This window comes from Delphinapterus leucas, chromosome 20 (assembly GCF_059928025.1).
Source record: "Delphinapterus leucas isolate spDelLeu-1000000601 "Yukka" chromosome 20, BTC_Dleu_Yukka2, whole genome shotgun sequence".
In the NCBI taxonomy this organism is placed as follows: Eukaryota; Metazoa; Chordata; class Mammalia; order Artiodactyla; family Monodontidae; genus Delphinapterus; species Delphinapterus leucas.
The window spans coordinates 12,199,774-12,224,248 of NC_143148.1; the positions used below are offsets into that span (position 1 = coordinate 12,199,774).

At 52.8% G+C, this 24,475-nt stretch overlaps 2 protein-coding genes across 6 annotated transcripts in view; both read right to left on the reverse strand.

Annotated features, from left to right (window-relative positions):
* Positions 1–10,339, reverse strand: part of CCDC97 (coiled-coil domain containing 97) — a 21,383-nt gene extending 11,044 nt beyond the window's left edge. Inside the window, exons 1-4 of one of the 2 annotated variants that reach the window (XM_022585595.3) lie at positions 7,762–10,339; positions 3,613–4,068; positions 1,331–1,606; positions 739–868 (exon numbers count right to left, since the gene is read on the reverse strand). In XM_022585595.3, the coding sequence (XP_022441303.1) occupies positions 739–868; positions 1,331–1,606; positions 3,613–4,068; positions 7,762–7,807 (908 nt within the window). In that variant the 5' untranslated portion in view covers positions 7,808–10,339. The other variant, XM_089902804.1, reaches the window with a different exon arrangement.
* Positions 10,340–11,124: 785 nt separating this feature from the next.
* HNRNPUL1 (heterogeneous nuclear ribonucleoprotein U like 1) overlaps positions 11,125–24,475 on the reverse strand; it is a 35,298-nt gene continuing 21,947 nt past the window's right edge. For all 4 annotated transcript variants that reach the window (XM_089902799.1, XM_022585590.3, XM_022585591.3 and 1 more), the window contains exons 9-15: positions 24,299–24,421; positions 24,073–24,201; positions 16,194–16,362; positions 15,281–15,562; positions 13,852–14,141; positions 12,263–12,457; positions 11,125–11,679 (exon numbers count right to left, since the gene is read on the reverse strand). In XM_089902799.1, the coding sequence (XP_089758925.1) occupies positions 11,563–11,679; positions 12,263–12,457; positions 13,852–14,141; positions 15,281–15,562; positions 16,194–16,362; positions 24,073–24,201; positions 24,299–24,421 (1,305 nt within the window). In that variant the 3' untranslated portion in view covers positions 11,125–11,562. The remainder of the gene's footprint in view (positions 11,680–12,262; positions 12,458–13,851; positions 14,142–15,280; positions 15,563–16,193; positions 16,363–24,072; positions 24,202–24,298; positions 24,422–24,475) is intronic.

A 24,475-nucleotide genomic window follows, 5' to 3' on the forward strand; every position in this document is an offset into this window, starting at 1 on the left:
AGACTCGCCTCTGGAGCTGGGGATCCCGGACTGGACCAGCGAGGCTCTGGTACCAGGCGCTGCTGTAGCTGTGGCAATCATGACACCACTCCCCGCGCCCCCGCCGCCATTCTACTGACGAGGCCCTGAGGCTCTGCTTGTTCGTATGTCATGGGGGCTGGGTTTGAAACCAGGGCCCTCTGCTGCCACACCTGATGTTCCAGACCACAAGGCGAGGCTGCCTCCGTTGACAAAACCATTTATCTTTTTTTACTTTGATACTTCACTCGCCTGTGTCCTTTTCCCTGATGGCAAAATCCTTTTCCAAAGCAGGTGGCCCAGGTATCTTATCCCTGGGGTTCTACTGGAGAAATGAACAACCAGCACTGCAGGGGCACCCACCACAGGCCCCTCCACGCCAGGCATTACCCTGCCAGGGATTACTTCCTGCAGCATGAGGAAGTCCGGGGTCCTGGGGGACACTTAGGAAGCTTGGAGTACTGGCATCCTACCAGGCCACCACCACCACCTACCCAAACGGGAATGTTCCAGTGTTTTATCAATATGGAGCTGAACGTCAGCCCTGCTCACTCCCCTCCTTCAGGTGAGGGGACAGGCTCGGAGAGGGACAAAGCTACTCCAAGGTCACCCACTGATCTCTGATCTGAAACCCTTAGGCTGTGTGACCCCAGAGCCCATGTCCTGTGGGGTGCCAGGCTGGGGGACTGGTGGTGGGGTGCGGGGAGGGCACGGGAGCACCTGTAGTCAAAGTCCCCATCCTTGCCGTCCAGGAAGTGCTGGTGCATCCGGCTGGTGAACTCTTCCCGCAGGATCAGCCTCTCTTCCGAGTCGGGGACCCAGGCCTCCAAGTCTTTGTCAGGCCTCTGGTCTGTAGGGGGAGACACCCAGGGTGGGGTGTGTGAGGACTGTGCTGAACACACCTCCACAGAGAGCTGCATCCTTCATGCTGGGTGGCACTGGGAACACAGCAGTGACCAAGACGGCCCCGTCCCTACCTTCCTGGGGCACACACTGAACACGTGACAACACAGTGCTCTGGAGGCCACAGAGCAGGGTTGGGACCTGACGCCTGAAGGGTGGCAAAGGGAAGGCACTCCTGGCAGAGGGAACGGCATGAGCAAAGGCCTGGAGGTGAGGGACTGCTTGGTGTCTTCGAGGAGCAGGGACAGGGATGCCGGAGAGGACGGGAAGGGCCAGGGCACTCAGGCCAGGTAGGGCAGGGCCGTGATCTGCTCCCGCAGGTGGGCCTGGCCTAGTGCTGTGGAGCTGAGACACACCAGCCTGGGGCCAGGCTGTGCGACACCGGGGCCTCCCCACCGCCGGGCCTCACCTTCCTGGTCGCTGTCCTCCTCCTCCTCCTCCTCCAAGCAGGCCTCCTCCTCCTCCTGCTGCTGGAGCAGCCGCTGCCGCAGCTCCCGCTCCTGGTAGGACTGGAGCAGCAGGTCAGAGAGCGGGCAGGCGGGAGTGCCGGGGGGGCCAGGCTTGGGTGGCCGCTGGGCCGGGGTGCGGGCGCTGAGCTCCTCTAGGGTCAGGTACTGCCCGATGTACTGCTCATACAGCAGCGGGGCCCGAAACCGCATCTGCTCGTCGCTGAAGTACTCGCCCTCTGCACGGAGGAGACAGGGTGGGCGTGGGGGCAAGGGCCTGCGGGCCAGGCGCGGGGCTGGGCGGAGGGTGAGTGGGCCTGCGCAGACCTGTGTCCGCCCAGGCGTGGGACTGCGCTGACAGGAAGCCGTAGACACACAAGTGTGAGTGTGATCGTCCACATTCAGCAATGTATACAAACACACGCAGATGCCTGAGGTCGTGACCACGGGAACTCATGCACGTGTCTAAGCACGTGTGCGCGACCAGGCCTGTATCTACGTGTGGACTTATGTGTCCAAACATGTAGGGTACACAGGTTGCCGGACATCCTGGCCTGAGGCACTGCTGGCCTAGGGCCCGTGTACAACTGTGCCTGGGCAGGATTCGTGTGTGTGTGTGTGTGTGTGTGTGTGTGTACACTGCTGTGGGTCCCTGCATCTGGGAGCTGGTGTGCAGGACGTTGCGGGCAGGTATACTGTGCATGGAAGCCAGTATGTAGACTGTGTGTGCCTGTCTGCTGAGCCCCATTCTGGCTGTTGGTGCACACACCTGGACGCGCCTGCACTGCTGGGCACATAAGTGTACATCTTCATGGAGCAGACGTGTGTGTGCACAGCGTCAGGTCTAGCAGGGCATCTGCCCAGGTGTGGGTGTCCCTGTTGGTCTTCCAGACCCCAGATCTCACCTCTCCCCAGAGCGTTCCTCTCTGCAACCACCCCTTCTGAGGGCCTGGCTTCCCCACTCCCCAAACCCAGGGCCTTCATACGTCTCCTGATGTCTCTTCCAGCATAGGCAGCTCTGTCCCTCAGATAATAGCTAAGCCTGCCCAGCCCCTCCCGCCGCTGGTCCTAGCCCCGCCCTCAGAGCCCAGGAATCCTGGGACCATCCCTGTCCTGCCCTCCATCTTGCCTTCTCTCTCTTACCCGCCTCTCTCTGTTCCCCATGTTTCCCACCACATTCTGTTTCTCTCCCTCCTTCTCCCTATCTTTCACTGTCACTCTCTCTCTCTGGGTCTCAGTTTCTCCCTCCCCTCCTCTGCCCCTCTGTCTCCACCCATCTCTGTCTCTCTGGCTTTCTCAGTTTCTGTCACCTAACCCCACTTCTTTCATTCACTCATCCTCCCTCCTCTCTTCATCCCTGCTCCTCATCGGTCTCTGTGCTCCACTCTCTCCGGATCCCTTTCTCTACAGCCTGTGCCTTCTCCCTAACTAGAATCTTAACTCACTCTCTCCTTCATTTGCTCTCATCTTTTTTTTTTTTTTTTTTGCGGTACGCGGGCCTCTCACCGTTGTGGCCTCTCCCGTTGCGGAGCACAGGCTCCGGACGCGCAGGCTCAGCGGCCATGGCTCACGGGCCCAGCCGCTCCGCGGCATGTGGGATCTTCCCGGACCGGGGCACGAACCCGTGTCCCCTGCATCGGCAGGCAGACTCTCAACCACTGCGCCACCAGGGAAGCCCCTGCTCTCATCTTTTAACTTTAGTTCTGGTGTCTTTGGTCACAAAGCTGCTTGTAACTACATCATGGTCAAAAAGGTACCAATCTTACAAAAATAATAAATAAGTAAACAAATAAAAAAGAGAAATGTACCAATGTTTTCCTTCATGCTTTTCACATGTGTGTTTTTTTCAAGAGGCCTTTGCCTCTCCTGGGTCAGGAACATATGCCCCTAGGTTTCTGTCAATGCCTCTGTGTACAGTGTGAGGTAGGGATCTAGTTTCCCTGAGGGGTAACCAGTTCTCACAGTGCTGGATACTGTGTCCTTGGCCTGCTGGTCTGAAATGGCACTTCTGTTATCTACTAAATTCTGACCCTTCTCACTGCCTGTCCCATTCTCTTCCCTTGGGTCCCTGTTTGTCTCTCCCTATCTCACCCTGTCACCTCACATTTCTGTCTCTGTCTCTGCCCGGGTCCCTGTCTTAAAACTTATCTCCCAGGATCTCTGTCTGCGTTTCTGTTCCTGCATCCTTGTTTCTTACTTCCTCTGCTTCAGTCTCCCCTCCCACCCAACCTGTCCGCCCCCACACCTTGGATGAGCTCACGCAGGGCAGCGTAGCGGCGGTTACGCAGGCGGGTGCGCAAGGTGCGGGGTCGGGTGCTGCCTTGCCGGGCAACTTCGGCACAGTAGAAGTCCGCGCGGTGGTCACCGCGCAAGTGGCCAAAGCAGGCCAGGTGCTCCTCCCGGAGGCCTGTCCGGAAGCGCTCCAGGAACACCAGTGGCTTCTCATGGTACAGCTGGCCCAAGATGGCCACCTTCTCCTGCTCGGTCAGGTCGGGCTCGCCCTGCTGCTGGCTGCACACGGGCAGGCGGCTGGCAGCCACGGCGTGCAGCATAGCACTCACCGCCGCGTCCTCGACCTCTGAGGGGTCAGTGTCTAGGGCCCTTGGCGCTCCTTCTGCTGCTTCTGCCTTGTCCTGGGGTCTGGATGGGACCGGCGTCCAGCTCAGCTCCCCCCAGTGCCCAGGACTGGGCTCCATGCAGCCTGTGGGGAGAGGGAAGATCAGTCAGTCCGGGGATGGGAAAGCGGATGGGGCAGTGGGTGAAAGGGACTGGGTGCTCACTCACTCACTCATTTCACATTTATTGAGCACCTACTATATTCTGGGCACCCTTCTAGGCCCTAGAGATACCACAGTAAGCAAGAGATTGACAGTTTAGTAGGGAACGCAGGCATGTGAAAACACAGTTAGTGAAAACATATAGTGCGTTAGGTGGTTCCAAGAGCTGTGTAGGAAAATAAAAAGGGAAGGAGGAGGGAATGGGGGTGAGGCTGCAATTTTAAATGGACAGTCAGAGAAGGCCTTGCCAAAAAGGTGACATTTCAGTAGAGACGTGAGGTGGTGAGGGACTGAGCCACGAGATTTCTGTGGGAACTGGCAGAGGGAACAGCCAGTGCAAAGGCCCTGAGATAGTGTGCTTGGTGTATTTACTTGGTCCTTGACCACTTCATTCACTGATTCACTCAATTTTGCCTTTTCCCTTGCTCACGAAATCATCAATACATCAATACATTCACTAACGCGTTCACTCACTCACTCATTCATTCTCTCCTACTCATTTGCATACCCATCCAACCACTCTTCAGCAACTCCAAATCTATGCCGGCCCTGAGCTGCGCAATGCTGAGGACCCCCGGAGGGATCCAGTTCAGCTCCCAGGGAGCACCCTGTCTGATGGGGGAAGACAGGCAAGGTCAAAGACAGCACAGGCACTGGTAACAGAAAAGCTGAGCGCTGGGCAAACCCTGGTGCAAGCTGCTTCTCAAAAGTGGTGGCAACTGGAGCAAGGCTACAGCAAGCAGGAAATAAGTGAAGACAGGAGGTACAGACAACTCCTTCAGCTTGGCTGGGGTGGGGAAGAGAAAGAGGGTGGTGGTTATAGGCACAACGGGTTTCAGGGAGGGTTTTTTTTTTTTTTTTTTCCCGGTACGCAGGCCTCTCACTGTGTGGCCTCTCCCGTTGCGGAGCACAGGCTCCGGACGCGCAGGCTCAGCGGCCATGGCTCATGGGTCCAGCCGCTCCGCGGCATGTGGGATCCTCCTGGACCAGGGCACGAACCTGCGTCCCCTGCATCGGCAGGTGGACTCCCAACCACTGCGCCACCAGGGAAGCCCCTCAGGGAGGGTTTTAATGACTGAGGCAAGAGAAGACTGGGCTGGACCACGTAAAGGGGCTGTGGAGGAGGGGACAGGAGGGGGTCGTGGTTAAAAAGACGCTTGGGAGGCCGAGTAGGACAAGTCATTGGAATGAAGGGCTGGGAGGTGAGGGAGGTATCCAGTTAGGTACAGGGCTCTGGCCAGGGGACTGGTCAAATTGTCCCTGACACAGAGACATGGATGAGGAGCAAGCCTGGGGGAAGATGCTGAGGCTGGTTTGGGGCATGGACGGTATGACAGGCCCAGGAGACATCCAAGGGGAGGCATTTACAAGACTGCTGGTACATGGGAGACTTCTCAGGGGAGAAGTGTTGTGCTGGGGACTGAGTTATGGGAGTCGTCAGAGCAAAGAACAGAAGTAAAGCTGAAGGAAATAAGAAGTCGTGGGGAGGGTGGGGGGAGTGTGTAAGTTATGGAAAGAGAAGAGGGGTCAAGAAACAGTCCTGACTGGATGGGGAGAAGACATGTCTGTGAAGGAGGCTGTGAGAGGCTAAAAAATGGCCCCCAAAAGATAGTCACGTCTTAATTCCTGGAACCCGTGAATGTTACCTTACATGGCCAAAAAAAAAAAAAAAAAAAAAAAAAAAAAGGGGTCTTGGCATATATGATTAAATTATGGATCTTGAGATAGGGGGATTATCTTGGATTATCCAGGTGGGCCCTAAACGCCATTACAAGTGTCCTATAAGAGGGAGATTTGACACACACAGAGGAGAACCCAAGGTGAAGACAGACAGAAGCAGAGATTGGAGTGATGTGGCCACAAACCAAGGAATGCCAGGAGCCACCAGAAGCTGGAAAAGGTGAGGAATGGGTTCTCCCTTAGAGCCTCTGAGGGAGCTCTCCATGGCCCTGCTGACACCTTGATTTCAACCCAGTGATACTGACTTCAGACTTCTGGCTTCCAGAACTGTGAGAGAGTAAATTTCTGTTGTTTTAAGCCAGCCAGTTTGTGGTCGTTTGTTACAACAGCCCCAGGAAACTAATACTGGCTGAGCAGGAGCCCGAGATAGGAAGGACATCAGAAGGAGTGGTGTCACAGAAACCAAGGGAATATTTTCAAGGAGGATGGAGGGGTCAATGGCATTGAATTCTCCAAGTAGTCTAATAAGGAAAAAACTGAACAGGGTGACTCAGTTTAATTACACAGGGGGGTCACTGCGGACCCCGATGGGTGCAGTTTCTGAAGGTAAAAGCCAGACTGCAGTGGGTGGGTAGTGAGGAAATGGAGGCAAGTGTGCATGACTCTTTGGAGAAGATAAATGGTATCTGGAAGGCAGCATGGAATCAAGGGATAGATTTTCTTTTTAGATTAAAGCTTTTTTCTTATTATGGAAACTTTCAAACATGCACATAAGTAGAAAGTACAATGACCACCCCCCCCCCCACCATATATCCATCATCCAGCTTCAAAAATGACCAATTCTTGTCCAGTGATGTTTCAACCAACCTCTCAACCGCACTTCACCCCACACGGGATTACTCTGAAGCACCAGGATAGAATTTTTTTTTTTTTTCTGTGGTAGGTACGCGGGCCTCTCTCTGTTGTGGCCTCTTCCGTTGTGGAGCACAGGCTCCGGATGCGCAGGCTCAGCGGCCATGGCTCACGGGCCCAGCCGCTCCGCGGCATGTGGGATCTTCCCGGACCGGAGCACGAACCCGTGTCCCCTGCATCGGCAGGCGGACTCTCAACCACTGCGCCACCAGGGAAGCCCCCAGGATAGAATTTTAAGATGAGCAAAACAAAAGGATTTTAGGTACTGATGGGGAGGCATCAGGAGAAATAGACTGAAAATGCAAAAGAGAGAGATGGGGGAGCATAGAAATGGATTAACGACCCTGAGGAAGCAGATGGGACTGTGGACTTTCGGAGAACGGGAATTAGAATGAAATGGGGGGAGCCGTTAGTATGGTCTAAGTAGAGTTTGCATGGGACAGGAGGAAGCAAGGGAAGGAGGTAACTTGAGAAGCACGGTTGGCTGGGACAATGGGAGAGCCCAGGACAGAGACGTTTATGTTAGCCTGAGAGCTTGGTAAGGAACTGGATTAGCCTAGGACACGGAAAGAGCCGGCTGGAACTTGGAAGAGGTTAATATCGGGGGAGGGGATGGGGTAAAGGAGGTCAGCCTGCAACGAAAGGGGTTAATCTGACAAAGTGGTGAAGGGAACAGTTAGGGCCGAGGGCAGGTGTCCCCCTTTTTTTGGTTGTTTTTTTGTTTTTTTTGCGGTACGCGGGCCTCTCACTGTTGTGGCCTCTCCCGTTGCGGAGCACAGGCTCCGGACGCGCAGGCTCAGCGGCCATGGCTCACGGGCCCAGCCGCTCCGCGGCATGTGGGATCTTCCCGGACCGGGGCACGAGCCCGTGTCCTCTGCATCGGAAGGCGGACTCTCAACCACTGCGCCACCAGGGAAGCCCAGGTGCCCCCTTTTAAAGAGTCCTCCTTCGCCTTCACGGGGAATCATTTCCCAGTGACACCGCAACTCCACCCTCCCGCCGCCTCCGCGTGGCCAGGACCTCACCTTCACCGGGTTCCGTCGCCGCCGTCGCAGTCGCTACGGCCTCCATCCCGATTCTCTACGACTTGTTACCTGCTGTGGCAGGCTCCGCACACCATACCCGCCCCAGGTCCTCAGCGGCCACTTCCGGCCGAGCACACTCCCGGGGTCGGGTGCCCCGCAGCACCAGGAACCAAAGTTCCGGGACGAAGTTGGATTTTCCTATGCGCATGCGTGCTTCCGCCCGGCCCCCGCCCACCCCAGGCAGGAAAAGGGCACCAGGGTCAGATAGATTCTTCCGGCACGCCGCACCCCCGCAATTTGAACCGCTGCGAAACTGGACTATCAAGAGGGAAGGCTTGTTCACCCTGTGACTGCTGTGACTCCAGGGCCCAGCATGCTTAATTTGGGGATGAATGGTTTGAATGACCACCCTCCAGGGTCTCTGAGGGCTTGGGCTCTGGCTTAGACCCCAGGCTATCTTATTTCTTCACCACCTCAAGAATATTTACTAAGCCTTGTCGCTTGCTTCTGTCACCACACCCAGTCCCTGCTTAGCATGAGATAGGTGGTGAGATCAGAGACTCAACTTCCCACTTTGTGCTCCCAGGACCTGAAGAATCTTCAGGTGTGGAGAGACCTTGGTCCTGATTTGCCCTACGTGACGGGTAGGGACTCACATTCAAGTGTTACCAGTGCCCTAAGTGGGCAGGGCTGATGGACCCAGAGGTCCAGCTAAGGGAGCTGCCCACCCCAGCCTGGAGGGCCATGGGAAGGTTCTTTTCTGAGAGTAAAGGACACCCAAACTGAGACCTGAAAAATGATCAGGAATCAGGATAAGAGGGAGGTAGAGAAGGGTCTCATGTAGGAGGATGGGCAAGGCAAACCCCTGGAGAGGAAGGCAGGCATCAATAGTTCTGGTTGCTTCTGTATGGCCAGGTAATAGGAAAGGAGTTCTAACTTGAAGGTCATGATCGGGCTGCAAGGATTGGAAAACCTCACAAATCTTTATGCAAAATTCCACGTACACATGTATTTCCAAGGCAGAAGTTCATGGCATTTAGATTCTAAAAGGGATTTGTGATTCCCCTAGAACAAACTAGTGATCTTAAGTTTGAAAGGGGAGTGGTAAAAGGTAATGCCAGTGAGGTCACCAGGGGCCAGGCATGTGGAGCCTGTAAGCCATATTAAGTAGCTTGAGCTCCTTTATCCTGTGGGGAGTGAGCAGGGGGGTACCAGGGTAAGGGACTGGAGGTCAGAGAGATCTGTGAGGAGGCTGATGCAGTAACCCAGATATTAAGGCCAAAGGCAGAGGAATAACTTCCCGTTTGCATTCCCAGGATAAGGGATCTGGAGGAAAGTGGCTCATTTGTCACTTGGGATAGATGGGGACTGACTACACTTAAGACATATTGCCAGGAGAGGCCAGCAGAGGGCACTGTTGCCCAACACATGGACCTGCAGGGAAGGGGACTTCCCAGCCCAGAGGACCTGAGGCCCTCCCTAGGGAGAGGCCGCTCTAGGATTCCCTTTAGCCCAACTAGCCACCAACCTTGGCTCCGCCTCATGTTCAGATGCCTTGCATCTGGCCTCAAAAGTAGTCAACCTTCCTCCTCCCTGTTTTGTAGCCTGTGTTCCCTTCACGAGGCTCTGACAGTTCCTGTGAGGGAAGAGATGGAGCTGAACTGGCTGCTCCTGTGCCCCAGCCTTGTCCCTCACAAGGGGCCAGGAGTACAGCATGCCTAAGGGGATTGAAGAAATGACTCAAGTTGCTGGGGAAGGCGGATAGGCTGTGGGGATGCAATCAGAAAGTCCTTTTTTTTTTTTTTTTTTGCGGTAGGCGGGCCTCACTGTTGTGGCCTCTCCCGTTGCGGAGCACGGGCTCCGGACGCGCAGGCTCAGCGGCCATGGCTCACGGGCCCAGCCGCTCCGCGGCATGTGGGATCCTCCCGGACCGGGGCACGAACCCGTGTCCCCTGCATCGGCAGGCGGACTCCCAACCACTGCGCCACCAGGGAAGCCCCAGAAAGTCTTTTGTCGCAGCTCATTCCTCTTTAAAAAATTTCCCTTCTCCATGAAGGCCTCACCTCACCACCCCCCCTCCACCCCAAGCTCTCACAGCTGACCTTGGCGCTGTCACCATTCCATGACAGGTCCGTGTTACCTCTGGACTGAGAGCCCCATGAGGGCAGGGTCCAGGACTGCCTTGGTCATGCTGTGTCCTCAGCACTGTCCAGAGTGGGTGTGGGTAAGGAACAGAGCAAGTGCCTAACACTGGCTGGATAAAGAAGCTCCTGGAATCCCCACTAGCCTGGATCCAGGAGCACGGTCAAGAACCATCCTAAGTCCAACACAGAGGCCAGGCCTAATGTGGATGGGCAGTCACACCAAGGGATGACCCCAACAGTCCAGCCCTAGTTTCCAACCATCACCCTACCTTGTTCTCTGCCTAGGGACTTGTTCCATCCTTTTCTACTCACAAATTCCGGGAGGGATTTGGGATTGTGGGTGAACTGGAAAGGGCAGAGACCAGAAAACCACGTTAAAAATGAACTAGTGGATTTTAAACTGAGGGCCCCAGGTTTAAGGGGGCATCCCCAGCACCAAAAATGGGGACAGGCACACAAATCCCACAATAAGTGTTTAATGAGTGAGTAAATAATGTCCCCTTGAAAAGGCCCCCGCCCCAATTAAAGGCCAACTGCAGTAACACTTCAGGGTTGAAACCTTGCTTCCTTCCTGCTAGGAGGTGCCATGTCATTTATTGAAACAAAACAAAAACAAAACAAAACAGGGCAAACACATTTCTTAGTAAGTGCAGTTTGTTAAAGTCCTATTAAAACATATGGGTCAAGGGGAAGTAAAAATAATCAGAGGATCACTGTAGGAAAAACCTTTAGGTCTGGCACCTGGGAGACCTTTGGAGAGGAGGCAGTGGGAGAAACTTCATGTTCTGAAAGGAAGGAGCCCCCCAACTCCCTTCTTCCCTCTCACCCGATTAATCCCACCAGAAACTACCAAGACGCCCGGAATAAAATGTTTCAAGTTCAATAGTCACACTCTCTCCAAATACAAAAGGCAGGTACAATTCAACTCAACACAGAAGCTTGTGTGCAAAGTTACCGGAAACTGAGACATTGTATAAAAAGTTAGGTTAAAGATGATTCTGTGGTTTTGTTTTGTGTGTGTTTTGTTTTGAGGGTGTGGCTCTTCCTCGGTCACCTGGACTCAGCAAAGAAATGGTTATCCTGATGAAATATCAACAGCCGACCCACAGTAAAAAGGGACAAATTCTAAAAATTAAAAAAAAAGCATAATTACCAAAAAAATATGTCACTTCTTCCTCCCTCTGCATTTTGCTTTTTTAAACTTGTGTGTGTTTTTAAGTTTTTGATTTTTTTTTTTTTAAATTCTGAAAAGTAGACAGTAAAACAGCTCCTGAAAGAATTTACAACCAACTGCATGAGAATCTGGGAAGCTGAGGGGCTGGAGCAGGGCTGGGACCAGAGGACAGGAAGGGGCCCCCCCCATAGCCCTGTAGCCTCACTGTATGACCAAGGGAGGGGGGGGTCTTTAGTCAAAAAGGAGGAAGGGAGGAAGAGGAAGAGGAGGGGGGTGGGGGGACAAACAAAATAAATGGTCATTGTTGCCTGTTTGAATCCGGAGGAAAATGCCCGGCCCTGTGTGGGGGAAGAGCCCCTTGGAGGAGAGGCAGCCCTGGGAGGACCCGTCCCCCAGCACCACGTGACCCGGAGGGGGTGGACAAGGGGGGGCCAAGGTGGGCGCTGGTGGAGGAAGCCGGCAGGGGCCTCCAGGACACACTGGCTACTGTGTGCTTGTGCCCCCCTGTGTGTTCCCGGAGTAGCTCCCGTAGTCATAGTTCCCGTAGTACGGTGGCCACTGGCCCTGGTTCTGATAGTACTGGTTCCACTGCTGGGCATACTGGGGAGAGAGAAACCAAGAGCACCAGGTTGTCGTTCATCCAGACCCACATGTGGCTTCTCCCCTGACCCCACCCTCACCCATGGTGGAGATGGGTACGGTGATGACAGTCAACACATAGGTCTGACAGAGAAATCAAGGTACCTTGGGAGGATAAGTGAATGACCTAATGTCACATGGGTGGGCAGTTAGAGACTGAAGCCCAGGTCTCCCGGCTTGCCAACCTAATGCCCTTTCAGGTATAGCTAGATACCATGTTCAAAATACTCAAAAGCAGGTATGGGGCCTAGCATGAACCAATCAGAATGGACACTGGCCATGGTACTGAATCAGGGTTTGATGCCCCCTGCTAAGCCCTCTGCTTGCTGCACTGGGGAGAGGAACTAGGACGGCAGTTACTTAGCAGCCAGTGTAGAAGTGTTCAACAAACGGCATGGCTATACTGTACTAGATGGACACCAGCCCAAGGCCAGAGAGCTGCCCATCTTTTTAGGGATAAGCAGGGACACAGGTCTGGGAATACACACCCCTGTGGGGCCCCTAGAAGTCTCCCCATTCTCCCCCCTCTGCTTGTGGCACTTACCTGTTGGTACTGGTTATAGCTGGGCTGAGGGTAGGTCTGTGCAGTAGGGGGCGGCGGAGGGGTGTAAGGGGCTGGGTTGTAGCCGCCGTAGCTCCCATAGTTGTAGGCAGGTGGTGGCGGAGGTGGAGGTGGTGGAGCTGTGTAGCCCTGGCTGTAACCTCCCTGATTGTAGGGAGGTGGCTGGCTGTAACTCGGCTGGGAAGTGGAGGGAAAAAAACAAGTCTCTGTGAAACAGCCAGCTCAGCTGGGATGGAGGAAGGGCCTTTGTAAGCAGTGGGTCCACAAAGGAACTTCCCTGGTGGATGCTGTTTCAGGGCTGAGAAGGAGGTGGGTCAGCTCTGTGACATGGCAGGACAGGGTAGGATCAAGAGCTAAATTCTGGACTCTAATCCCAGCTACGAGACCCTGGAGGAGCAAGGCACACAGCAGCTCTTGAAATCCCAGTGTTTTCTTTTTTCTCTGTAAAATGAGAATTACAACAGAACCACCCCTTTGGATTGCCTTGCGTATTCACTAAGCTTACGTGCACCATCCATTGGGCACAATAAATGGTAGTATTTGTTATTGGAAGACCTGCTAAGAAAAACAGTAGTGGCAATTTCCTAAGTGCTTCCCATGTCCGGGCTGGATCCTCAACTCCTCTAATCCCCCCATCAACTCTCTGAGGCAGGCTCCATTGGCTTCGTTTTACAGAGAAGGAAGGTGAGGCTCAGGGAGGTGAAATCATTAGGCCCAAGCCACACAGGTAAGAAGTGGCAGAGCTGTGACTTGCCCCCAGGTCCGCCTAGTTCCAGAGCCTTACCTGCAAAGCTATGATGTCATCTTCCCCTCACAACAAACCTTGGAAGTAAGTTCTATTACTAACTCTAGTCCTTTATAAGGAAAACGAGGTCCCAAGAGGTGAAGCTGTTTGTCCAACGTCACAAAACCAGAACGCTGTGGGGCTGGGGTTTGAATTTGTGTCTGCCCAACTCCTGTTCTAGGAAATATTCTGGTTAGACCAGGACTAGAACCATTCATCTGTGTCTCCTGGCAGCTGCCTCCAGGCCTGAAGTGTGGAAGGTGCACAGTAAATGGGGACTGCTCTGGTTAAGGGGCCTGTGTGTACCAGAGCTGAGCACTGGCTCTCTGAGAACTCAAACTGAGCCTGGAGCTGCTCCGCAGTGAAGCTCTCAGGGCAGAGGTCAAGTCTTCACCAACCTTAGAGTCTGTCCCTACATCCTAAAGACAAGGGGATCAGCCCCTTCAAGCCTAGGTTGAAGGGGTAACTCCAACTGAGTGCTTTCTTGGGGATTCAGTGACACAGCCAAGAGAACGCAGCCAAGAGAAATGTACTTGCTTGTGGGACCAACACATACAGCCCGCCCTGAGAGGGATGACAGAACAGGTAGGTTCCCCGATTTACTCTGGGTCTGGAAGGCATCTGGGAATATCTAGCGTCTGTCTCAGCCAAAAGCACTGGCAGGGAAGGGAGAAAGGGCAGGGCTGGAGGTAAGAGTGAAGACCGGTGGCTGGAGCACATGTTGGTGATTTCCCTGGACCCACCTCCTCTCACCTGTTCACACACACACGCACGCTTATCCTCTCACCTGTGGAGGGCTGTAGCTGCTGACAGTAGGGGTGCTGGTATTGGCGCTCGAGCCAGGGATGTTGCTGTTCTTAGCATAGCTGCCGGCCCCTGGGGGGTTCCGAGCAGGGCTGTAGCTGGGTGGTGGTGGAGGCTGCTGTGGCGGTGGCTGCGGTGGCGGTGGCTGCTGTGGTGGCGGCTGTTGCTGGGGAGCCCGGTTGTAGCTGCCTCGGGTGTTGGAGTTGTTGTTATCCCGGCTGTTGTTACCCCAGCGGTTCTGGTTGTAGCCACCACCTCCACTGCGGTTGAAACCTGCATTGGAGAATCAGGTGAGAGGCCCCACTGTTCTCAATTTGGGACCCTCAGGAGCTGGGCTGTCTTGAAGACTGCTGTAGCTCCAGTGTGACCAGGCACAGAGCAGGAGCCCAGTCCCAGTGAACAAGTAGAGCACCCCCTCCGGCCTTCCCCAGAGCCCTGGGAGCACCCCCCCCATGCTGCCCTGGTAACACTCAGTTGTTAGGGCCTGCTGACAGGTTTGTCTTGCCCACTGGACTGTAAGCCTGGGACCAGGGCTGTCTTAGTTTCTACTGTGTCCCCAACATCTAAGCACTGGGGACAGTCCTTTTCAGGCTTGGCCAAATGGGCTGGCCTCTTCTGAGCCTTTGTGCAGTTTTCATGAGCCCAGAACCCTTCCCCCAGCCAATTCCTACTGGCTTCTGGACCTCAGCTTAGATATCAGCATTTCAAGAGGCCTTTCCTGAGCCCTGCTCCCCTGCAGGCTGGATCAGGTATCACTGGAGCTCAAAGTACCCCCAGGCTGTGCCATTCAGCCCAGAATCCTTCTGGACTGTCACTACAGGATGATATAGTGTCTGGGTCAAGGCTCTGTCTCCAAAACCACCCAGCACAAGACTGAAACAGAGTAGGGCATGCTTATTAAATCATGATCACACACTTCAGAGATAGCATAACTTAGTAAGAACCTGGGCTCTGGATCCATCACCACTTGATCCCAACTATGGATTCAGCTGGGTGAATCTTGGGCAAATTAACCTCTCCAAGCCTGTTTCTCCATGCGTTTCAGAAGCAAAACCATTCCTAATATTTGCCCTGTGCCAGGTCCTGAGGTGGGACCCAGGACTGGCAGTAAACTCGGTCTGGCCGCTCTTCTCAAGAAGCTCATGGTCACATGAGGGGTGGGAAAGATTCATAAAAATAATAGCAATGCGACATACAAATGGGCAAGGGCTTCAGGAGCAATGTCCAGGGGGAGCATGACAGTGGGAGAGTTTCCCTGAGGCCCCAGACTCTGATTTATCTTAGTTCTCTACCAGAGTTCAGCCCACTGCGGGTGACAGGGAAATGTCATCTGCTGACTGAGGAAGCATTCACAAAATGCAACCCTGAACCAGGAACCAAAAGCAGGGACAACTCAGTGTGAGATGCCTCACCTCCTCGGTAGCTGCCTCCTCCGCTGCCTCCTCCCCGATTCTGGAAGCCTCCTCGGTTGCCCCCAGGGGGACCTCGGTTGTCATAGCGCTGGAAACCGCCGCCACCTCCACGGCCCCGGAAGCCGCCACCGCCTCGGTTGTCAAAGCGCTTTTCAGGGGGTGGCCCAGCCTTGCGGCCTTCCTCATTGTATTGCCTCACCAGCTTGTCTGCTTCCTCTCGCTGCAGCTCAATGAACAGCACCTCGTCCAGGAAGTCCCCAACATCTGGCAACGTGAAGTTGGCTAGGAGGAAGGGAGGGCCCCAGAGGGAACAAGAAGAGGCGGTCAGCACCTTCTGAGGTCTGGTCTCCTTCACCCCCAGGACACTGGCCTGCCAGAAGGGAGGAGGAGGAGGAGGGGACTGCAGTATGAGTGACAGAGGAGAGACAGGGTCCCAAGCTCGGCCTCCCTGACAACAGTAAGGGGCTAACAAAGACCCTCTCCTCCCTTTCCTGAAGAGGTGGCTAAGCCCCACCAAACCAATGTTTTATAACCCAGGGAGTGAGCCTGGCAGGTGGAATCATCTTCCTTATTTTTACAGAGAAGCAAACTGAGGCTTGCTCAGCTAGCCCACCCAGTGGGTGCCAGAGGCAGACGGCCAACCGTGCAGGTCTCTCAGCACCTGTTCCCACACATCCTCTCCCTCATCCTGCCGCAGCCCCATCTAGCCTGAAAACCCTGCCCAGGAGGGATACAGGCAGCTTTTCCATTCACAGCTGTACTAGACGGGGAAGGGACAAAGCAGAAGCACAGAAAGAAAGAACAAGATAAAAAAAAGAATAATCAAGAAGCTGGGAAGGGAAAAACTGTGCAAAGCCCTTTTTCTCTTAAGGACCCTGCTGCGATGTCCCTCGGGGAACTGCTTATTTCCTACCTTTCATTTCTAAGACCGCGTGATCGGGGACATCCTTCCCTTCTTCGTCGGTTCGCTTTATTGTTCGGTCTTTTAGGTCCTCATCAGTGGGACAAATTACAATAGCTTTGCGCTGGAAGCCTTCAAATGGTCTCATTTTTCGTCTCTGGGCTGACCCATAAACATTTGTCTAGGGGTAGGTAACAGAAGAGGCAAGAGTTGGTTACAAGTTGGTCTTTTCCTCTGTGGGGTATTATGTAGGCCAGGGACTGAGAAAGGGATACTAGTTCTCCAAGCAGAGAAACTCAGGAAACTGCTCTTCACTTTTAAGATTCTTGAGACTACCCTCAGAAAATGAACTGACTTGGGAAAGTGGCTGCTGACAGTAACAGGACAAGGGATTCCTAAAGTTTGGGCTTTGCTTTTTTAATCCAATTTGTTCGTGGTATTGTGCATTACAGCCCCCTCAGCCCCCATTCTAAAAGTAACATACTCACAGTAAAAAAGTTCAGAGTACAAGCTATAAAGTTTAGAGTAAGAATCCTTTCATCCACCTACTGCCATTCCTACCTCCCAGAGATGACCTGTATTGAACTTCTTATGTATTTCTAGAAATATCTGTGTGATTTTTTTTTTCTTTTTTTTTTTTTGCGGTACACAGGCCTCTCCCGTTGCGGAGCACAGGCTCCGGATGCGCAGGCTCAGCGGCCATGGCTCACGGGCCCAGCCGCTCCGCGGCACGTGGGATCTTCCTGGACCGGGGCACGAACCCGTGTCCCTTGCATTGGGAGGCGGACTCTCAACCACTGCGCCACAAGGGAAGCCCTGCGTGATTTTTAACACTAATGGAATCAAACAACACACACTCTTCTGAAGTCTTTTTTTCACTTAATGTTTCTCTGTCATTTTTCTGTGCTGGTGTTCTCCTTTTTTTCCTTTTGGGCCGCACCACGCAGCTTGCGGGATCTTAGTTCCGACCAGGGATTGAACCTGTGCCCTCGGCAGTGAAAGTGCAGAGTCTTAACCACTGGACCTTTACGGAATTCCGTGGTATTCTCCTTTAATAATATTTATAGAATGGATGCCATAATTAACCAGCCCCTTTGACAGTTGTATAGATCATTTTCATCAACACTGTGGTTCTTTTATTCCCTTAGTCCTGCTCTAAAACACCAGACTCACCCACAAGCTTCTAATCAGGGGGCTTGACAAGGCGATAACTTGTGCTTTTAGCAAGTGCAGTTTTGCTACTAACTTTCTCTTCCCTTCTTCTAGATGATGGTTAGGTGCTTCCTGGGCTGGTGCTGGCATAGAGCGGTGCTCTATGACACATCTGATTGAGAGCCGTAGTAAAGATAGCTTCCGTTCATTGAATACCTCCCACATGCTGGGCCCTTTGGGACTGGCGCCCAGATCTGTCAAACCCCAGTGCTCCACGGACTCAGCCTGTGTACCCGAATCATTCAGACACTACTGAAAAAGAGAGTGTCTCAAACCCCACCAGAGTATTCCCCAACCCGTCTCTGGAGGTGGGACCCAGGCACCTGTATGGGTATCTTTTCCCGTTCAGACACTCAACAGAACTGGAGTAATAAGTAATGTTGCATTTAAACAACTTTTAGTGGCTCTGAAAGGTACTCAAGGGAGAAGCCACAGAGGGGAAGAGATCTGTAAAGGGGCATGCACAAACAGACAAAAAAATGTTGTATTTTGAAGATGCAGCCTGGCAGGGTGGAAAAAGCCCAGCATCAAGTCCTAGTGTGGCCACTTACTCACCATGGCCAGTCCTTGTAGTTGCTTCATCTGTTAAAATGGAGGGAAAAAAGCCTCCCTCCTGGGCCTGGTGAGGGCTGAGCGGGAAAAGGACCACAAAGCAACTGACCAAGTGTGAGGAACTCCGGGACTGGGGGCTACATTGTGGCCTCCAGGGTGGAAGCTGCCTTGACAGAGGCAGGTAGCGCAGGGGGGATGGCTCAGCACACCCTGGCTCTAAGGTGACTTGGTCAAGTCACACTGTGTGGCCCTGAGTGAGTGACTTCCACTCAGAGCCTCAGTCTGCATACCTACTAAGTCTCAAGCCCTGAAAGTGGAAAACAATAGGAAGATCATATGGTCAGTATTAAGACTGAAGGAGCTCATGTGAGTAAAAGCCCTTGGTTAGCCCAGGGTCTGGCTCACAGCCAACACTCAACAAATGGAGGTCACGGTTGATATGATGTGGCCGTCACTGGGTGGGGTACACTGGATCTTCTTACTGTAAGGTTGAGTTGAAGCAACTCAGACCAAGGAACGTCAAGCTATAGTGACTTCCCATCAGAAAGGCAGGGATGGTGAGACAGGGTGGAAGGAACACAGGCTCTGGGGAACAGGCTTGAGGTTGAAATCGCAGCTGTGCCCTCTATTTGTGAGGCTGTAGACAAGTCACCTAATTAGTCTGAGTCTCAAATTTCTACATCTGTAAGACAGAGATCCTATCACCCTCCTTCTGGCTCTGGTGAGGATTTATAGATGTGAAAATGGCAGGGAAAGAAGTCTGCAAATATGTCCAACAGGACTGACACTGTCCTAGGAGAGGCTTCCCAATGGAATGGACCAAGGAAAGTTAAGTTTGAGGAAAAGATGAGGCACAAGAGAGCCTATTCCAAAACACAAGGAACAGGAAGCTGGGTTATGGGTCAGCCAGAGGCCAGGGACGCCAGTGCACACCTGTTGGGAGATGTGGGCTGTGGGTACAGCTGTTTTCTAAACCAACCCAACTCTGTGGCCCTGACACACACAGCAGGCAAAGATGGTCTTCCCTGTTCCCCAGGAAAAATGTCTCAACATTAACTGGGGGTGGGGGCCCTCAAAGTGGGTGTGTGTGGTGGGCATACACGTGTTATAATCTGTGCCTTGAGCACTGGCCCAAGGAGAGGTCTTGAGCCACAAATGGTTAAAAAGCACACAGGTTACAAAGGAAAAGTCAAGTCCTTCTCCTCACTGCTCTTCCTAGACTCCATTCCTAAAAGCAAATCAGGTGGCATCTGGTCACAGGAAGACAGAATTTGCTTTCCTCTAGCTAAATAATGAGGTTTTCTCCTGGCACAAAACCCAGAGTAGGCGGGTGCCAGGGGTGACTGTGGCCCCAGCCACTCTGTGGACAATCCATACTACTGTTTGCTTGCCCATAAGAAGTGATCCTATTTTGATTCCTTTGAACCCCAAGGACATGGATAAACACCTCTTGGTGGTTTTCTATGGATGAGACCTACTCCGTCAATGTCCTGATGAGGGAATAGAGAAGAGAAGCATCACTGCCAAGAGGGCTAGTCCCTGCAGCTTCACAGTGAGAGGAATGGGGGCAGAGCAGACAGGACTCATAAACAGCTGGTCTCTGTCCTGGGAAGTGGCTAGACTCTGAGGAATGGCTCTTCAGACATTTTGGAACTGAGGTGCTGAGAACCCTCTTGGTGACAATTTTCAAGACCGCGCCTCCCTCCCCTCCCTCCTCGGCTTGAGGAAGGAAAGAAGAGCAACTAGGCCAGCCAGCAGAAATGCAAATGCTTGGCTTTGCTGGAGGAAAGGGAGTTAGCTGTTGGTGCCGTTGCCACAGCAAACACAGTGAGGTCAGGGCCCCTGGGCTGGCCCGGCACTGCTGTGGTCGCTGGGGGATGCTGCTAAGAGACCAGCACAACAGCAGGTCAGCTTTTCCCGCTGTGCAGGCTCCCTCGGCCTAGCTCCTGCTTCTCCCAGCCCCACCCTGCTTGAAGATGCTGATTCTGAGGAGGTCGGGGGCCGCCTGTGTTCCCTGGCCCCAGGCTACTTCCACTGCCCCGTGATGTGGGCCGAAGGACAGGGGCTGGGTTTCTCAGAGCAGCTGCGGGGGTACTTTTGGTGTGTGACAGTCTGGGGGAGTAGGGAGGAACACAGCAGGCTGCTCACAGCCTGAGGTCTCTAAGAGCCCCTCTGTCCCCTGTCAACTCTTGTCCCCCACCCACAACTCAACAAGGTCAGGCTGGCAGCAGGAGACAGGGCTGGATCCCAGGGGAGCAAACTTAAAGCTGGTGACGCAAGAGTTCACTCTAGCCTCAGCGTGAGGTGAACCCAGTAGAACGAACCACTTGTGAGGTAAGAGACTTGGCCAGAGTGTCAACAATGGAATGGGCTGAGGCTCTGGGGGTGGGGAGGAGAGAGGAAAGAAACATCCTCTTCTCCAACGCCTGCCAACAAGAGGCAGTTTACTTTGGGTCTCCACTGTAGCCCTGGGTTTCTGTTTCAGGCAAAGGCGTGGCTCTTGCCAACAGGGATGCAAAGCAGGACTACAATCATTTGTTCTGAGGGCTGAGGGAAGGTCAGCAATGTTGTCATATCCAGCCCTGCCTCTGATCACTGCCTGGCCTAGCTCTGGGCTGTTAGAATCCTAAGAGAACTCCTAGCCTGCAGACCTCAACCCTGGGGGTGGTTTGGGCCCTCACATATGGCCCTGCAGGGGCCTTCTCAGAAGCCTCCAGGAAGGCAAGTTTGCTGCCTCACAGAGGCCAGCTCCTACTCTGCACCTTGGTAGGCAAGGGACAGGCCAGGCAGGGTTTCATTCCAGAGGATTTCCACTGGTAGCAGAGCCACCTGAAGCAATGTGGCCTACCTCTTCTTTCTTTTCTTTTTCTCCTCGGCTGTTCCACAGCTCTAACACCCACATGATCTGAAGACAGTACTCAGGTCACCATGGAATGTAGGTAAAAGCCCCAACTACACGGTTCACTTGGCCTAGCTTGGCTTCTGTAGCTACGTTCTCCTCCCCTCTCAAGGAGGGGCATTTCTGAGGTCAAACTACCAACAGGAGACCCAGAAGAGCCAAATGTGAGGAGGTCTGACCACTCAGGAAAAACCAGAGAAGAAAAAAGATGGTGCTGGGCTGAGATCCAGGGACCGCAGGGACTTTGCCTGTAGTACCAGTTTCTGCTCTGGGAATCCCCATGTAACTCAGGAGACAGCTAAGCATCAACTTACCCCTCACTGCCAACGCTGGTGGGGTAGGAAATGCCAGGGTCTGGCCTGGGGCCTGCTCTGTATCTCCTACACACACGCTCACCCACCCAGGGTTTTCTGGAACACACTTTTTGGGGTTTAAGCCCAAACAGGTCGAACCACTGGCTTCAGACCTCTTCCCAGGCCTCAGTAATCTCTAGTTTCGGGCCCCAAGTCAATCCTCCAATCTGTGGCCAACCAGAGAACCCTGCTCCCCCACCTTCAGAGTTTACGTTCTTTGGCCTCACTGTTGGCCTAGAACCCTTGGCCTGATCTGCATGTTCCTCCACCAGGAGGCCAGCAGCCCTGAAGACCACAGGTGCATCCGGAACAGCCCTGGACCCTGTCCCTGAACAAGGCAGCATAAGCTGAGAGGGCCAACGGCAAGTCTTCACTGTGCTCAGCTGTTCTGTGCCTGGCTGAGGGGCTGGGGCCCTGACCTCTAGAGAAAGCCCACTTTGAAATGCTGGACAGAGATGTTAAGACAATTATAACCTCTAGGATTATAAACTTTCTCCATGGGCCAACATATTTGAAATGCGTTTCACAGCTGATTTAACTAGTAAACTGAGAAAAAGACAGGCAGGGAATACTTGCTGGGGTATCCAAAAAAGGAATTCTCAAGGTATTAAAACACCACTGCTCTATCTTTCAGGACAGAATCCCACTGAGGCCAAGCTGGACTACAGCTCCAAAATGCCCTGACAAGAAAAACGGGGCAAAGTGAGGCTAGGGTTAACAAACAAACAAACAAACAAACAAACAAAGTCTTCAACGGGGGAGAAGGCTGGCTGTACGCATTATTGATGGGGCTGAGCTGGGGCAGCAACCCTGAGTAGCTCTTGGACTACCCTGTGCCCAACCGTCCCCTTCCCCCATAAATATATTCTAAACATTAGCCCAATTAGTAGTTTTTTATCAAAATTTACTATTATGGGATCATGTCCTGTCTTCTTCACAAATGTGAGTCTTCAGGGCTCAATCCCATGGTTGCGGCATTGGTCACTGGATAAAAGTAGTACACCTTTTCATGTCTACTTTCCAGAAAAGCAGAACCCAGAGTAAATCTCACATCTCCACCATCACAGAAGAGTGCCAATTGTATTGCATAGCCTTGGCCAACTGAGCATAACTGTTTCATCAGCAAACCAGATTTCTACTCTCAGTACCTAACTGCTTGGCAAGATCATTTAATTTGTCTGTATAAAGAACTATCACCAGCCAGTAGCCATTTTTTTTGTCTTTAAGAATAAGTTCTTTGTACTCCTTTCAAAGGTTGGATATCGAGGCATCAATTTTTCAACTCTAAAGACTAGATTACCAATATATTATAAAAGGATATAATGCAGGAACAGCCAGATTGAACAAACACAAAGGGCAAGCTATGTGGGAAGGGGCACAGAACTTCCATGCTCTTCTGAAGAGCACTTGTCCACTTGTTCACCAACCCAGAAGCTCCTGCTTAATTGTTTAATTGTTTTGTGTAAGATGCTCACTCCTATGCAAAAGCACCTTGATCCCCTGGAGTTTCCAACCACGTTTCCTTCTTCCTTTTTTTTTTTAAAAAAAGGTTGGAAGTTGGCTTTAATTTAACTTATTTATTTTTGGCCCCTCCATGCGGCTTGTGGGATCCTAGTTCCCTGACCAGGGATTGAACCTGGGCCCCCTGCAGTGGGAGCGTGGAGTCCTAACCACTGGACCGCCAGGGAAGTCCCTCCAACCACCTTTCTGATCAACCACTAAAACCAGCTCCACCCTCATCAGAAGCCCTTTGAGCTCATGGTAACCAAGTACCCAGAACTACACATACGGAAGGCACTCCAGTTAAGGCTGCCAGGCTGGGGGTGCTACCTAGTTTACACATTTGCACACTTACAGGTTTTTAAGAAAACACAAATACAAGGCTGAGGGGGAACAGACGCTTGTTTGTACATCCTCAAATACAAAATCTGCTACTTGAGAAAGCCTTCAGGACAAACGTCAAGGAGGTCTCATAGGTGGTAAACACAAAGCACTCATTACTCTGAGACAGGGATCTTTAACCACGTTTGGGTCACTCATACTTTTGAGAATGCCGAAAGCCACGGACGATCTTCCTATCCCAACTCAAAACTTTTTAGTTAAAAAAAGATCATATCTGGGACTTCCCTGGCAGTCCAGTGGTTAAAACTCCACGCTTCCAACGCAGGGGGCATGGAATCCCTGGTCAGGGAACTAAGATCCCACACGCCATGCAGTGAGGCCAAAAAACAAAACAAACAAACAAACAAACATATCTGCATCTTCATACAAAATTCTGTGTTTAATTTCAAAAGTTCCCAAATTGCCTAATGTTAAGAACCTTGCTCTTCATTGAAATGCAGGTAAAAAATAAGTGACATATAGGTACCTGACAGTCATAAAAACATGCTAAGAGAAGCTGGGACACACCTATTCTGTAGGTTAACAACCACCTCCAGCTACTATGTGCCAGTTCCCATGTTAGGTGTACGGGCACCATTTTGAGCTGTGTTTACAGACCAGGAGACTCAGAGGATAAAGTCAGCTGCCCACAGGCACGCAGCTAGGAGGCAGCAGAGCTGGGATTCAAGCCCAGGTTTGTCTGGCTCAGAAATCCATGCCTTTCCATTTCACAAAATTTGCTCTCACAAAATGTTCTTTTGTGCTGCTTGTGGCCTGAGCTAGGCCTGGATTGCTGCTCCAGACCCCTGCTTGCAGACCAGACTCAGAAAGCTGTGTTAAGAGTCTGGGACTGTGCCATCATGTATGGCTGACCTCTAACCAGTACTGCAGTCTAAGAGCATTATGGGGAAAAAAATACAAGGACCAGAGAGGACTTCCCAGGCACCCAATGGCCCCTTCCCTCTCCTGGGGCGTGACAGTCACCGGTAAGTACCTGATCTAGGATATAGTTGCGTTTCTTTCGGGCAGCGATCTGGATGAGGCGGTTGAGGCACTGGGTGGCCTGCTGGATCAGGACGTCCCAGCGGCCGGCGTAGTTCCTCTGACGGCGTAGGCCCATCACCTGTGGGCAGGGGGTGGTGAGGGGTGGGTGGTCCTGTTTGCTGAGCAGTATTCAGGGGGTGGGAGGTGGAAGAGGAGAGACCAGGGGCTATCCTTACCCGCATCTTATCCATGATGGCATTGGTACCCAGGATGTTGTACTTCTTGGAGGGGTTGGAGGCTGCATGTTTGATGGCCCATGTGGTCTTACCAGCGGCAGGCAGGCCCACCATCATCAGAATCTATAAGAACAGGATCAGGAGGGACACTGTGAACCAGAAACAGTGTGTGGCATG